Source organism: Onychostoma macrolepis, chromosome 17, assembly GCF_012432095.1.
Source record: "Onychostoma macrolepis isolate SWU-2019 chromosome 17, ASM1243209v1, whole genome shotgun sequence".
NCBI lineage: Eukaryota > Metazoa > Chordata > Actinopteri > Cypriniformes > Cyprinidae > Onychostoma > Onychostoma macrolepis.
In genome coordinates this window covers 5,211,572-5,227,165 of record NC_081171.1, presented here as the reverse complement: position 1 = coordinate 5,227,165, position 15,594 = coordinate 5,211,572, and the positions used below count along the sequence as shown (strand labels likewise).

Sequence of the window (15,594 nt, the reverse complement as noted above, 5' to 3'; positions counted from 1 at the left end):
AAACGCAGCATCAGAAAGTGACATTAACTTACATCGTGTCTACAACGGACGCAAGCGGCGCGACAAAAATTACATTGAAAAGATACTTTTTATCGTGTCACGTCTGGTTGGGACACACGGTGTTACAGTTTGATCCCCCAAAAAATCTAAGTGTAAAAATATTAATGCTGACAGATCTAATGATTGAATCTGCAATTAGGGAAAGTGGAGAGAAGAGATCCAGTCTGGAGATGAGCAGGAACTTGATTTGCATGGTAGACATGGAGATACAGATTTTTTGTTTGTTCATTTGTTTTTAATATTCAACAGGCAAAGTTCTTCTGTATCTAAATGCAGAAATGTTCATATTTGTTTGAATAAAACAGACTACTGGGGGAAAAAAATCTTAATATTTATCTTGTGACCATCTTGTGACTATTTTAACAAAAGCATCAGTAATATAATAATTGTAATAATAAGTATATATATATAGAGAGAGAGAGAGAGAGAGAGAGAGAGAGAGAGAGAGAGAGAGAGAGAGAGGTCAGTGGCCCTTGGCTTGGTATTGTTGGCAGAATTCGTCCCTCGGCGAAAACTAATTGAGGAACCCTGTTCTATGGTATTCTTTAAAGTAGCTACTTAAATATGGTAATTAAGTACCAAGGTATATATCAACAAGGTGTTAGTATTTGATACCATGACTGTGCCACGCTAGCAGCAGTATTTTTGAGGGAGGGATTGGCCTGCTGAGAGAGGAGTTCTGCCGAGGGAAATATTTTTTCTAATGCCTGGCTGGATTTGGAGAGAGATGGGGAGGGTGTAGTTCAGCAGTCGGAAAATTGAAAAGCGACGAAGGACTAAATGTGTTCGGCTCTGAGCCGTCTATATTGAGAGCGCGTTCCCTCGATGACAAATATATCTTACACTCCAGATACTGTAACATTAATCTAATGTAAAATATTAGAAATATTTTTATCTCACATAACAAATATGGAAATATATGTATGTAGGAGCCTACATATAAGATAATAAGATACATATAAATTCAAAATATTGTTGTAAACAACACTCACGTTTGAGGTACTGTAACATATCCAGTTTACAAACACTAAGTGGTTTCCCAACTTATAAAGTGATGCTTGCTGGTACAGTATATGATAATAGAGACAACATCCTCTGTTCTGTTCTAATTAAACCACTTAAACACCCACACCACAGCGGCGAGAGGAAAGACACCGCGTTGGCAGCAGAAAACAACTGGAAATTATCATATAAAAGTATGCGGTAGACCGCAGAAACAACTCGAGTGCTGAAACGTGAAAGGAAGGAGGAAATGAGAGATTAACAAAAAAGCTAAAGAGACAGAAGTAGAGAGCAGAATAAAAGACAGGACAAAAGAAAACGCACGGTGTCCTAAAACACTGTAGGAGGCCAACGGATTGATGTTTTAATTTCTTTCTGCGTGAAAGAGGAGAAAAAAGAACTAGCGCAGGAATGGGGATCATAAAAAAATCCAATTGCACTACGGTTCCAATTCTTTAATGACTCCTTTAACAATTCCTTCAGTACTTGATGAATAATTGGTCCTAACTGGTGAAGTGTGTCATTTTTTCAATGTTAAAATGTTAAATGTTAAAATAATTATATTCCAGTTTGATGCGGCAAGTCAACTAAGTGTTATTTTGGTATCACTGAAGTACTATTATAGTTTTTATTAATGCTTTAATAGTGTTTACGGATTGATGTTTTAATTTCTTTCTGCGTGAAAAAGGAGGAAAAAGAACTAGCGCAGTAATGGGGATCATAAAAAAGTCCAATTGCACTACGGGTCCAATTCTACAGAAGCCCCTTTCTGCCACTGAATAAACATTTTAAAAAAGGTTATTGCGACTTCTTATCTCACAATTCTGACTTTTTTTTTCACAGTATTGTGAGATATAAACTCACAATTGCGAGTTATAAAGTCAAAATGGCGAGATATAAATTCACAATTCTGACTCTTTTTCTCAGAATTGCGTGATATAAACTCACAATTATGATTTATAAAGTCACAATTGCAAGATAAAAACTCGCAATTCTGACTTTTTTTCTCGCAATTCTGACTTTTTTTCTCAGAATTGTGAGATAAACTTGCTATTGCGAGTTATGAAGTCAGAATTACATGATATAAACTCGCAATTGCAAGTTAAAGCCCAGTTTGGGAGACTGATATGTTCTCAGAAATGCGAGTTTATATCTCAGAATTATGACTTTTTAACTCGCAACTGCGATTTTATATCGCGCAATTATGAGAAAAAAAAAGTCAGAATTGTGAGATAAAAAGTTGCAATTACCTTATTCAGTGGCAGAAACGGGCTCCATACAATTCTTTAATGACTCCTTTAACAATTATTTTAGAACTTGATGAATAATTGGTCCAAACTGGTGAAGGGTGTCATTTTTTCAATGTTAAAATGTTAAATTTGAAAATAATTATATTCCAGTTTGATGCAGCAAGTCAACTAAGTGTTATTTTGGTATCACTGAGGTACTATTATAGTTTTTATTAATGCTTTAAAAGTGTTTATAGTTAAATATTGTTTATTTATAGTAAATATTAAATTTTTTCAAGTTTTAGTTTTAGTTATTTAATTTAGAAAACGAGAAATGTTACCTTGACAATTAACTGGAAAATAAAGTATATGTTTTAATATTTTATTTCAGTTAAAATTTATTTTATTTTAAGTAACAAATGTTTATCATACAGTTTCACTGAGATAATATAGATGTATATTTGTATATATCCTGTTTTCATTTTAAATGTAGTTAAAGGTTGTAGTAATTTTGTTGTGTTTTATCTTTTTTTTTCAAATGTCTGTACAGAGTTTTAGTAATTTTGTTGTGTTTTGTAATTTGTATTATTTTTTCTCAAATGTCTATATAGTTTGACTTTTCATTTCAGTTTTAGTTTTTGTTATTTAAGTATAGTCCATAAAGTTTACATAAAATGAAAAAATACTGTCAACTAGCTCAATTAAAAATATGTTTTATTTACATTTTATTTTACTTCAGTTAAATCATCATTTTATTTTAAGAAACAAGCTTTTCATATGGTATCACTCCTATATTTTATAGTTTTTATTGATATGAATTAGTTTTTATTTTTATATTTTCTGTTTTAATTTTAATTTTAATTTTAAGTTTTAGCAAATCTGTTGTGCATTTTTTGCCATTTATATATATATTTTTTCTAAATGTCTGCATAGTTTTTTTCATGATTTTTTAAAATTTATTTAAGTTTGAGTAACTGAAAAAATGTGAAATGAAAATGAGAAATGTTACTATAAGTCAGCAATTGTATATTGATTACCCCAGAAAAATACAGACATTCGGTTCCAGTGTTTCAGTTCGGAATAAGACCCGGTTCTCGGTTCCCAACCCGAGCACAGTCAGAGAGAAACAGACACAGCGCGTGTAGAGGAAGTGTCTCTTTTGGGGAAGGTGCCCCGCTCGCCTGTTGAAATTCTGCAGGTATTTCAAGGTTGTTATCTATTTCAGATCAACAGCGTGGGTCAGGGTTCACGGCTGCCCGCGTTCCCCAATCCTCCGCAGACCCGTGATTGACAGCAATCAGCATCTCGCCGGCATCACTCGGGAGACAAAGTGAGGGTCAAGACAGCGGGCGATTTGGTCTGTCATTTTTAATTATCCAAATGATATTCACAGACAAAACCTCTCCCATCCATCAGGGCAGGGCATTACCATAGACAATGTTTGTTTAAAGACTGGCCTATAAAATCAAACAATTATGAATGCAGACAAGCCTTGCTATTGACTGCATAAGTAATAAGGGTGGATCTATCCCCCCTCCACCTTCTCCCTGTCCAAATTCCCACTGCTAATGAACCAGAAGGGCTGCGCAGGAAACAGAGGCCGGATCATCAAAATTCCCCGCTTTGCGCTGCCCACTGACCTTTCCCCCCCCACCCCCCAAGATCCTTCGGTGACGTCCGGTCAGGTTTTATTGACAGAGTCTGAGCTGAAACTAAAGGGCTGCCGAATGCAGACTATACCGTTCGTACATTAGCATGCGCTCTGAAAGCGCATTAGCATGTATAGGCGTGTTACGGCATTCTGTACAGAAGTATTTGACATTACCGTCCAATCGCAAAGACTCCCGGTCCGTGCGAGGGTCTCGAGGGCGGATCGTGTGCGGTCGTCACCTGCTCGCCGTTAACTGAGAGTATCTGTTCCACCTGCCACATGTGCTCACGTTCTACCTGTGGCCGGAAAACACCTGCCACCCAGTGACAGGAGAACTCAAATACACCTGCACACAGCTGCCACCTGCACACACACACACACACACACACACAAGTGCCAGCTGCTCCTATTTGACTGTCATTTCTCACCTGCACAGACTCAAACACACAATACAAATATACACACAGTGTATATATAAATCACACGTTATAAAACTGACAATTCTGGATGCTGATTCATCGATATAGCAAGAACAAAAAATGAAAAATAAAATAAAATCAACAACAAAGACTGAAATGTAACTTTTAAAAAGTAAATATAGTCATGTCTAAAAGGGTTTCAGACATACTTTTCTCTTTTCTAGATGTAACTGTATCACCATAACTGCTTTAAAAAAATGTAATTTGGTGTTGATCATGCATTTTTAATGCATTATGCCCTTTAACGATGTAAGCATTCATTTAATGTTAGTAATTATTATAAGTGATTATATTATTTTTATTTCATTTTTTAAAAGTATTTACAAGAGCCAACAAACAACTCTAAGGTATATTATAAGACATTAGAATTTAAAAAGCATTGTATGTACAGGCTTCATAAAAAGTGTTAATAAAGAATCTATTTAAGAATTTAGAAAACAACAAATCATGTAAAACTGCATTATCGTTTATTGCAACATTAACCTGTCTTTTTTTTTTTTAATCAAACTTTGATAATTGCCCCATTATTTCAAACAACTGAGACAATCTATATTTTATAAAAATCACCTGTCAATTTCAGAGAGTGAAGAAGAAATTTATTCTCACACGTTTTATGTATTAGGTACGTTACAGCCTCTGACAGACAGCATGCTGAAGCTGCTCAGGCCATCTTTTTTTCCTACTTTTTTGAAAATGATGACGAAGTCAACATATCTGGCAGAGTGGGTTTTTCAGGAAATGTGTGAACTCACTGGACCCCCCAACTGCTCCCCGGGCTCCGGGTGTGTGTTCACGGTGTGTATGTGTTCACTGCTGTGTGTGTGCACTTTGGATGGATTACATGCAGAGCACAAATTCCGAGTATGGGTAACCATACTTGGCCACGTCACGTCTCTTTCACTTTTCCACTTTCACAAATTTATTTGCTATTTGAAAACCAAGTTTTAGAAAGTTTGATGCAGTTTTTTCTGTATCTCTGAACAAAAATCTACTACTGACAGACAACAAGTTACATTCAACTGTCGCAAACGTATTGACTTTTCAAAATCATGTAAATTTTTTTTTTAAACCAAGTGGTTTTGATGCTCTCTTTGAACAAAAATCTTTCAATTTTTTATTCAATACCTAAAATTTTGATAAGAGCTCAATTGGAACAAAATTGTACTTTGCAATGCATTTTTATTGCATTTTATACTTATTTTAAAAATAATATTATTTGATCATTATTAGAGTCAATGTCATCATCTTAGCGACATGCCGATAACAAACTCAAGTGGGGTCTCAAAGTTGTTGTTTATGTAGGGCGCCCTAAATGAGTCATTTATGAGGTTCCATTTCAGCTAGGGCACTACCTCAGAAGACAGCTGCCAATATAGGCAGCAGACAGCAAGGCAAATCGCTATGTTTCCAAACAGAGCTTTAGTCTGACAGCAAACATACAGCAGTCATCCTGTCAGAGTTCATCCCCACATCACATCTCCTCTGTCCAAACTGTACAGCATCCAGCAAATGAGGTGACATGCAATAAAGTGTGTGCTTGAGGAGGGTGCAGGTAGCAGCATGTGGCTAATACACCAACAACACCGGGAGAAAGAAAGAGAGAAACAGTGAGAAATCTGGATGGGAAGAGTGTGAAAACTCATCCGTCGTGTTGGACGGCAGTAGAATGGATGATCTGTCAGGAAGCCATCCGACACATGAGATGAGATTGAGCTGAGTGTGTGTGTATGTTTGTGTGTTTATGGATATGTAAATGCTGTTCGCATTATGTTATGCAAGCTAGTGAACCACAACAAGAGGGGCTCTGACATGTTTGCTTTCAACAGCAAATTAGTGAACGAAGGGAAAGCTATGGAGATCCTCCGACAGCTGATGTAAATAAAAGAGCTAAAAGCAGAAAGCACTGACCTCAGACGCGCTCACACTGTGATCTCAAGCGCTCCGTGATGGACATCACAGAAAACACGTCTGCCTCGCATTTTACAAATCTATGTGCTGTGAATGCAAGACAGACCTGGACTAATAGAGATGGAGATCAACTAAAACTGAAGCCAGCAAAGAATAAAAACAGCAAAAGAAAAAGCAGAGGAGAAAATAATATTACTACTGCTCGTAGAGTTGGGGATTTGAACAAACCCCTAACTTAAGTATTACATTTGAACTTGAATGATAGATCAAATCATTTGGGTTTTTGAGGAGAGGTGTGCTATTAATTTTGAAAGTAACCTTACATACAAATTTTACCTGATTTATAGTAAAAAAAATAATAAAAGAGAGAAAAAAAGAGCCATATCTAGACACCAAAAACATCACAGAGTCTTAAAATCATGTTCCTAAATAAAATAATAAGCCATACATAATAAATCAAGGGTGATTATTACCCAACATTAAAGAGTTATCACAGGAATATTTAGACGTTGCTCTGTAATGTGTTAAGTATGCTCATGGGCGCCGTTTTCTGCATAATGGTGAGCTTGTTAAGAAAAGTTATTTTTGTGCATAATAACGTTAGGAGAAAATTGCAAGGACACCATCCATTCCTTCACAAACAAACACAGCATGGCTTGGAAAAAAAATACACTTAGTTATTTCCTCACCCTCATGTCCTTCTAACACGTGATTTTCTTTCTCCCATACAATACAAAAACAGATATTTTGAAGAAATTGTATTCTGTTATTTTGCATAAAGTGAACAGGGCTGTTGTAAATGTAATATGGTTATAAAAGTAGAAAAAGATTATGTGACGTTAAATCTTTCTTTCTTCTTTTTTGAAACAATACATAAATTAACAAATTAATTTAATTATTAATTTATTAATCTTAATATGTGGCTTAGACTAAAATGTATAATTATCAATAAATAATATTAAGAAATATTAATATCAATACCCTGTGCATTTTTGGTATAGCTTGATTTGTGTATTTATTATTATTATTATTATTATTATTAAATATGTAAATGTAATATTTAAATATTAAAAATTATATATCAAATATTTAATTAATAAAAGTAATCTGAAGCCATTTATTTATTATTATTATTATGCAGTAGTAGCAGCAGCAGCAGCAGTACAATAAATCAATAAAAATTTGTCATCTGAAGCCACTATTTTATTACTGAAAGTATCAACAGTAGTAGTAGTAAATTACAAAAAAAATAAAATAAAAAGAATAAATTAATAATTAATTAATTAAAATAATATTAAAAATAGTAATCTGAGGCCATTCATTTTATTATTAGTAGTAGCAGTAGCAGTAGTGGTATTTAAATAAATAATATAATAATAATAAATAATAATATATGCATAAATAAACAAATAGAGTAAAAAAGAAGAAGCTGAAATTCAATTAACATCTTTCCCTCTCCTGTAGTTCTTTACCATTTAATTACCATATCATCGCTTTTTTTGTTCAAAGACGACATGAAGGTAAGTAAATGATCACAGTTATTTCATTTTTTGGTGAAGTATCCCTTTAACCTCTAGAACTAATGACCCAGCAAAGTCAAAATGGACGTATAGCTCTCAGACTGGGGCCTGACGTCCCTAAAACCATCTGCATGTGCGAGAGGATCTTGACGTCTCGAGGATAAGGCGCTTTGAGGCGAAGAACACCCTCCCTGCGTGTTATTTTCCTTCTCTGCCACCTTCTACCTGATCTCACCAAAGAGCCAGAGAAGCGTGATGGCGATTCCTGTGAACCGCGAATCAACCTGCGATTACAGCCGGTGACAGCTGCACACAGACGGGCTCAAAGACACTGCCTCGCTCCGCCTTGATGTTATGCAAATGTAAACAGCTGTCATTTCTAAAGCCGTCGTCTTTGCGCTTTCCTCCGGTGTGAAGATCGAAGGGTTTTCAAAGTCTCTGTGGTTTTTTTTTTCTCCACTCTTCTCTTTTTTAATCCAAGCCCTATTATCACAAACAAGCCAAAAACAACAAAGACGACGCTACAAAACAAACAACAAGAGAGCGAAAGAGAAGAAAGTAAACAAGGAGTTGATGAAAGATTGAGTGCTGGAACTTGAAGCTGCGAGACATATTAAGAGGCGTTTGGTGTCCTGTCACCCCATCGCTCGCCACAGGTGCGCACGCACACACACACACACACACACACACACACAGTAATTAAGGCTCCCTGTCGATCAGTGTCTCTGAACGCTCTTCATCCTTTATCACTAAAACACATCAAAAACCACCGATAAGCAATAAACAACAGCGCTGTTAATTTGTTCAGTGAAGATCAGAAAGTTTCTGACATGCTGTCTGGCACATCCCTATTATGAATGCAAAAATGGCAGATGCCCAAAAGAGAGCGATCTGTGTCCACATAACAGCAGAAAACTCCACAGATATCCACAGAACTGGAACGCCCGCCACATTCTGCACGTTCTCCACCCTGTTGTGTGGTTGTTTATTCAATATTTTGACACATTTAGCTATGCTATCATCCCAATAAGTCTATACTAGTTGATTAAATATATTCCAGTAGCGGCTCCTGACTGTAAATTTAGGTGGGGCAGATTAACGCTAGTTTATAATAAACTCAAGAAAGTTTATAGTCTTTATAGTCTAATCGCTGAAGATGTGTACACACACTTTTGGCAGCGATCTATTGTCCTTGCGTTACTCAGCCTGTGAGCAGCACGATAATGTTGACTGACAGGCTCAAAATATAGAATGCTATGCTATAGAATTATTGCCTAGCCTAATATTGTCTCCGAATGTTGATTAAGAATGTAGAATGTAGAAGAATGTAGAAATTGTAGAAGAATTTAAGTGAGGAAACGAATATCATGTCTCATCTCAAAACAAACACAACAAAATGATATCAAGGCTTTTCACGTGAGCACATTTATACTAAAGGATTAACACTTTCATTCATTTAAAACACTACTCCACATTGGAAAAATCTACATGATAGCTAGTTACTGTTCTGATGCAGACACATATAGCTGAATCTGACTGAAATTGTCCTGATCTGGAGCGAGATAAGATAATGTGAAAATAAGCGGGGCAGTCTCAAAACTGGCTCTCAATTAGAGCGTGCTGCACTTCCACTTTTCACCACAGCATTGTAAAATGTGTGGGGCGCTGTTGAGTTCGGGAGGGCACCCGGCGCAACTGCCCCACTTAGGATCATTTGCGATGAATTTTAATATATCCTGCGCACTTTATGACAAAATTTTCAAAAACAATATGAAAAATATTTGTTGCAGAATGCTAAACACATTTACAGTTTCTTATTTAATCGGTTTATATAGAGGTCTATGTTTTGGCTGAATATTGCTGGGGGGCCTGATATATTCCCTACCAAAATTAGCACAGGAAATGCAATAAAAATCTGCATATTCCATGTAGGCCAGCAGTCCTTAACCATTCTGACCCCCACGGCCTTCCATAGTCCACAACAATATTCAAATGTCCCATGACTTTATATGACTGGATATGGGATAAGGATTTTTTAAAATATATATATATATATATATATATATATATATATATATATATATATATATTTTTTTTTTTTTTAACTCAATTTCTATGTAATGAAATACATATTTGATGGCATTTTAATATTTTATAAATCTTAAAACAAGGAGTTGATGAAAGATTTAGTGCTTTTTTTTTTAATAAGTACGTTTTCTAGGTCTAGAAATTGGTTTTCCAAGACTGTGGTAATCCTGGTTGTTGAGGGGGACAATGACATATCTTGTTTTTTAATACATTTTTTTATTTTGTATTTTAGCTAATTTAATGGATTTTTTTGTCTTCTTTGAATAATTTTGAGCCAAATTGAAGCCCTCTTCAAGGTTTGCTGAGTCACTTGGTTGAAAACCTCTGATCTAGGCCTACTCACGTGAATTATTGCATGTTTTTGTATTTTTTGGGGATTTGTATTTAAAGATAGTAGAAAGTGACAATAAAATTAATTAATGCATTAAATTAATTAATTACAAAATGAATACGCGCCACAGGCCAGACTTGAAGTCATTTCCCCATACATGAGCACTATAAACGTGGACTAACTACTCTAAAACACAAATGCTTCACAAACAGGCTACTTACTGTAAGGAAAAACTTTGCATGCATGAATATCACTGCATTAGATAACAAAATATCAAACCAAGTGGCGTTACATGAAAAAAAAGACAGCATAAGCACTTTTGAAGCAAAACTGTTCACAAAATAAGTTTGTTAGGTTATAAATAATGGAATAAAAAGTCTTGTGTTTGTAAAGCGAACTTGAGGAGAATTGACTTCATACAGTTAATAAAAATAGCAATCAGTTAATTAAATTAAATGTAACTGCAAAATGGCTTAGTAAAAGAGAGTGCAGTATCATATGCTTGCAGACGACACTGGCTTTAATATTCTGTTATCTTATGCAATGATATTCACACATTTTAGTGTGACTTAAGTGTCCAAATTATTTCTGTGGACACTTGCTTTCTAATAAATGTATTTTAAATTTATTCATTTATTTTTGCAGAGCAAAACAGTCTGGCATGATAAAAACACACTCTTTCTTTTTCTCTCTGATGTTTCTAAAGCACTGCTCGTCTGATGGCGGTCAAGGTCAGACCGTATACCGGCTCCCAAAACGTGCATGATCATAAACATTTAGCGGCTTTGTAAACTATCCATTAACTCATGGCTAATTTACTGACGAGTCTTATCTCCCAAAAAGAAGGGACAAAGGTTCAGTCTCTCTCAGTGCTGCGTGTCTGTTACCATACACTGCTTTTGCCCTTCACAGGCAGCTAAGCTCTCATCTGCCTTAAAACCAAACCCTGCATCTATAATTCATCTCTTGCTAAGCATGATCTGGGTGATATAAATGCTATTATTTAGCCGGGCGGAAGCGTAGAGCGCTTTGACAGAGGACTTCTGAGCTCTCCGCTAATGACCTAGCGCTGCTGTCAGAATCAATCCGGCCCGCTGCCCACGCAAATGACAATGCACTGTGGGAGTGGACATAACGGTCATTTCTGTGGCCCGGAGCGCCGGCTCGGCCCGTGCTGACACCACCGGGACTGTAACGCCCTCGGGCCAACAGAGACGCTATTGGAGGAAGAGTAGGGTGCTGAGCCACAGAAAAAAGTCTTAAAGGTACAGTAACAATTTATTTACTGTTGCAGGAAATATTGCAAAGTAAATAATCCTCTGTTTTGATATTTACCTATTTGTATTGGACCAGAAACAGGCCTTTTCTAAAAATACACTAATTTTGTTTGTGAGTTTGTTTGGCAGAAAAAGACACTATCGATATTATTGTGCCATGCCATTAAATAGTAGTGAGAAAGCAGAGCGCCACAACAGCTGCCTTCACACAGACATGCATATTAAACAGCTAATTGATTATCTGGGTTGACAAAACTCAGTGCAAAATGTGTTCAAGCTTATTTGTGCACAAACAAAGAAGCACAGTGTTTTCTGTGCTGAAATGTGGTTACTGGGTCACATAACAGCAAACTACACAAAGAAACAAAAAAAACAAATTTTACTTTCGAAATATTTCAACTACACATACTACACAGTCGTTTCAGGTTTACATTATCTTCTGTAGCATTAAGATGACAAAAAACTACATTTGCAACACATTTCACTTCCATTATTTGAAGCATTTATGGATGCAAAACAGTAAGGTGGGAATCAGTATTAGGCCTATGTAAGGTGGGTCTTAATTGTCTTAATTCCCAAACCTAGTGGTTTTGGTTGCAGCAAAAAGATCACATTTACTGTCACTCTGCAAAAATCCAGTCATTTCAATAGGAATAGCTGAAATTTTGCTAATGTGACCATACTTTGAAGTAAAATCAATTTAGAAGCAGAGAGAGTTACTAAATTTTGATGAAAAACAAAACAACTTTTTTTCTTTCAGAATAACATGCTTTGATGATTAAATTCACACACAAAAAAACACAATGGGGTTAATTTTTAATTCCATTTTGCCTGAATTGCACCACTACTTCTTGACATAACTACTTTTTGGCATTTGACATCCATGAAGAACCTTTAACATCCATAGAACCTTTCAACTCCATAAAAAGTTTCTTTACAGTGGAAAAAGTTTTTTTTAGCGTTTTAAAATGTTTTGCACACTATGAAAATACGATTATTTTAAGAACTGTTCACTGGTTCTAAGAGCCCAAGTCACTGTTACTAGTTCAGAAAGAACACACTGAAGTGATATAAAAATGTTATCAATAAACCTGGAACTAATTCATACTTCAAAATTAACCGATGGGAAACCAGTGTCAACCAATCAGAACAAAGAACTTATGCTAAACTATAATCTCATTCAAACAAACAAGATACGAGATGCGATGAGTATAACTCACACATGCATGTGCGTGTGTATTTATGCGTAGCGTCCGTTTGCAGGTGAAGGCCAGATAGCAGCTCTTCCCCCACATCCTCTTTATTAAACGCTATCAAACACGGTTTAAGCTGTCTAAAATTAGCCTCGGCGCTCAACAACTAATGACTGCCTTGCATCCATTATTAGTTCATTTTCTTCAGATCAATCACCAGCCGAGCATGCTTTTTTTAAAATGTCATCCTAAAACTTTTCACAATCAATTAAGCTGAAGATTAATGGGGACAATTTGCCAGGAACAAGTCCTTCCTTGAAAAGGCCACGCCTCGACAGACTTCCAGCCTGGTATTGGTGTTAATTATAAATTTCCGCTTTGCTGTCACACACTTAACCTGTCGTAAGGGAATAGCGCTGGCAGTCCGGGGACCGGCGAACCGCTATTTAAATATTCCTAATCCGCTTTTTTGGACACAGGTGACTGGTGTGAATTGCGCTTTTCGTTCTGTGTCATTAAAACGAATTTGAAAGGACATCAGTGCTGTCGCTAAGCATGGATAAAAAAGGCTTTTTTCTACCCTCTGAGGTGAAATAAGAAAAATCACCCCCCTTGAGCTTTCCAGAAACACCGGTAGACTGAGGAAGTGTCATCCTTCATTTACTCACATGCTAAACAGCTCAGAGACGCCACATATGTCCTGAGACAACAGACCTGTAATCTCTAAACACACACATTAGTGCATCTGTGACGGATTTCATTCATCCGGGTCATTGTGGAAGACCTGCTAGAACTTATTCATAAGCAACTGGATTTTGCTGTTCATTTTATTAACTTACTTATGAATATTTATGAACAACAGATTACCAAATGTCCAACGTCAAAGACATCCAAGAAATTTCATGCTGCCTTTAAGTCCTCCTTGGAGTGCAGTATAACTTATAAACATCGTAATTATGTTCCAAGTAACTTTCTTAGGTCAAGATGTAATGCACAAATTGGGAAATTTTATATATTTTCCTGTCCTTTTCACTTCTCTCTTGTAAAAATGCTAGTTAAAACAAAATGAAGTGAACAGGATTCACACAAAATACAGCCACAGAATATCTTGCAACTGTAATTCATCATTTTTGGCACTACTTCATAAGTGTTTTTTTATGAAACAGGCTTAACTTAGAAGTCAACGCTCAAGGAAAATGTACAAACATTAACATAATGATCATATTTATTTATCTCATAAATAAGAGTATTGACATGACTTGAAGGCATCATCAAATTTGTCAAGAAAAATACCACCACCCTTTTGAAAACAGTCATGCAAACCTGTGTGACCATGCGAAAAAATAAATACAAATCAATAAAAATGAGCTCAAACAGACCTTGTGACCCCTCTTCCCAAAAAAAGTAAATAAATCAATTTTAAAATATAATTTAAATATCAGCTCATACAGACCTTTTTTCTTTTGCCTAAATAAAAATTAGAGCACATTTATGAATGCATGAAACCTGTGTGAATTACATAATTTATGCATTTAAAATATGCATAGTATGATCTTCATACCCAGTGTTGATCTCATGTTAGTCCCAACCCAAGAACATCAGGGTGTTTCAGATGAACAAAGACAGTTGAAACCATTGGAATCTCATCTTACCTGCAGGATGTGGCTGCCAAGGTGAGGCTCAAAGATCTCCGAGGCAACAACGCTGGGGCTCCGCCTCCGCTGGGACCCGATAGCTGTGGAGAGAAGCACACAGCATGAGCGCACTGTGTTGGCACGTGCATGCACACGCACGCGCTTCTGCTTTAAATCCGAACCGACTTGGAAACGGAATCCGCCTGTGCAATTTTAAACAGATACGGTAAACTGTTGAACAAACACTTCCGCCCCAATAATACTAAGCCCCCGGTACTGTAAATACACAGATGCAAATCAAAGCCTCAGAACAGCTCCCTTCTGCATATTCAGCCGGGCTCAGTGCTACAAAGCCCGCTGTTTATAGCAGGACTAATATCGCCACATCCATTGAGCTGCAAAGCACCCGGAGAACAGCGCCCTCAGGGCATTTTTTCCAAGTTTCTAACTTTAAAGTCGGCTCAGGCTCTGCTAAAAAATGGCCTGGGGTGATTTCAAACTTAACAGACCTTGTCCCACCAGAGCTCATTATAGAGAATTTTATAACAAAGTGCTCTGTACTTAATTTTCCAAGCCTAGCCAGGCGTTCGGGTAATGTTGCTGAATTAAGTGCAATTAATGATGTAATAAAGCACTGAACGGCCATTAAGGATTCTCAAGGACCAGCAGCAAACAATGCTCTGCCGTTCAGGGAGGGTGCAACAGGGACAGGAGGACGTCGTGCCCCAGGTGAGCAGCACGAGAGGGGCCAAGACACAAATGAGAGGCCTATGTCCTTCAGAGAGCCTCAAGCTGGGTAAACACACTTTTCCCCTCCGGTAATGCTTTCAGCGGTAAGCCCTGTGTCCGCCCCGGAGGAACATTCGTGCCACAACATGAGCGGGAAGGGCAGCGGCAGCTGGAGGAGAGAGAGAGAGTGAGACGGGCTCTCAGCTCTGTCCCTGGAGTGCTGGGGTCAGTAGCAGCCACTGCGGGTGGAAACACAAACAGTTCCGAGCCGGTGGGACTTGGACACGGCGGCTTGCAGCGCACAGCAGAGGGAGCTCTCACACTCTGAGGATCGCACAGAAAACATGCACACATACCTGCACATCAAATACTGGGTGACACACGCATTTGTGCACACGCAATCAGTGCAAACTGACGCTCAACACACGTGTGCTTAATAACACACTAGAGCTTTTGGGACAAACGGAAGTCTGTCTGATGTCGAGTTTGGTTC

At 37.0% G+C, this 15,594-nt stretch overlaps 1 protein-coding gene across 9 annotated transcripts in view; it reads right to left on the bottom strand.

Annotated features, from left to right (window-relative positions):
* Window positions 1-15,594, bottom strand: part of LOC131523236 (neuronal PAS domain-containing protein 3) — a 313,372-nt gene that overhangs the window by 137,320 nt on the left and 160,458 nt on the right. For all 9 annotated transcript variants that reach the window (XM_058749405.1, XM_058749406.1, XM_058749409.1 and 6 more), the window contains one exon: window positions 14,391-14,473. In XM_058749405.1, the coding sequence (XP_058605388.1) occupies window positions 14,391-14,473 (83 nt within the window). The remainder of the gene's footprint in view (window positions 1-14,390; window positions 14,474-15,594) is intronic.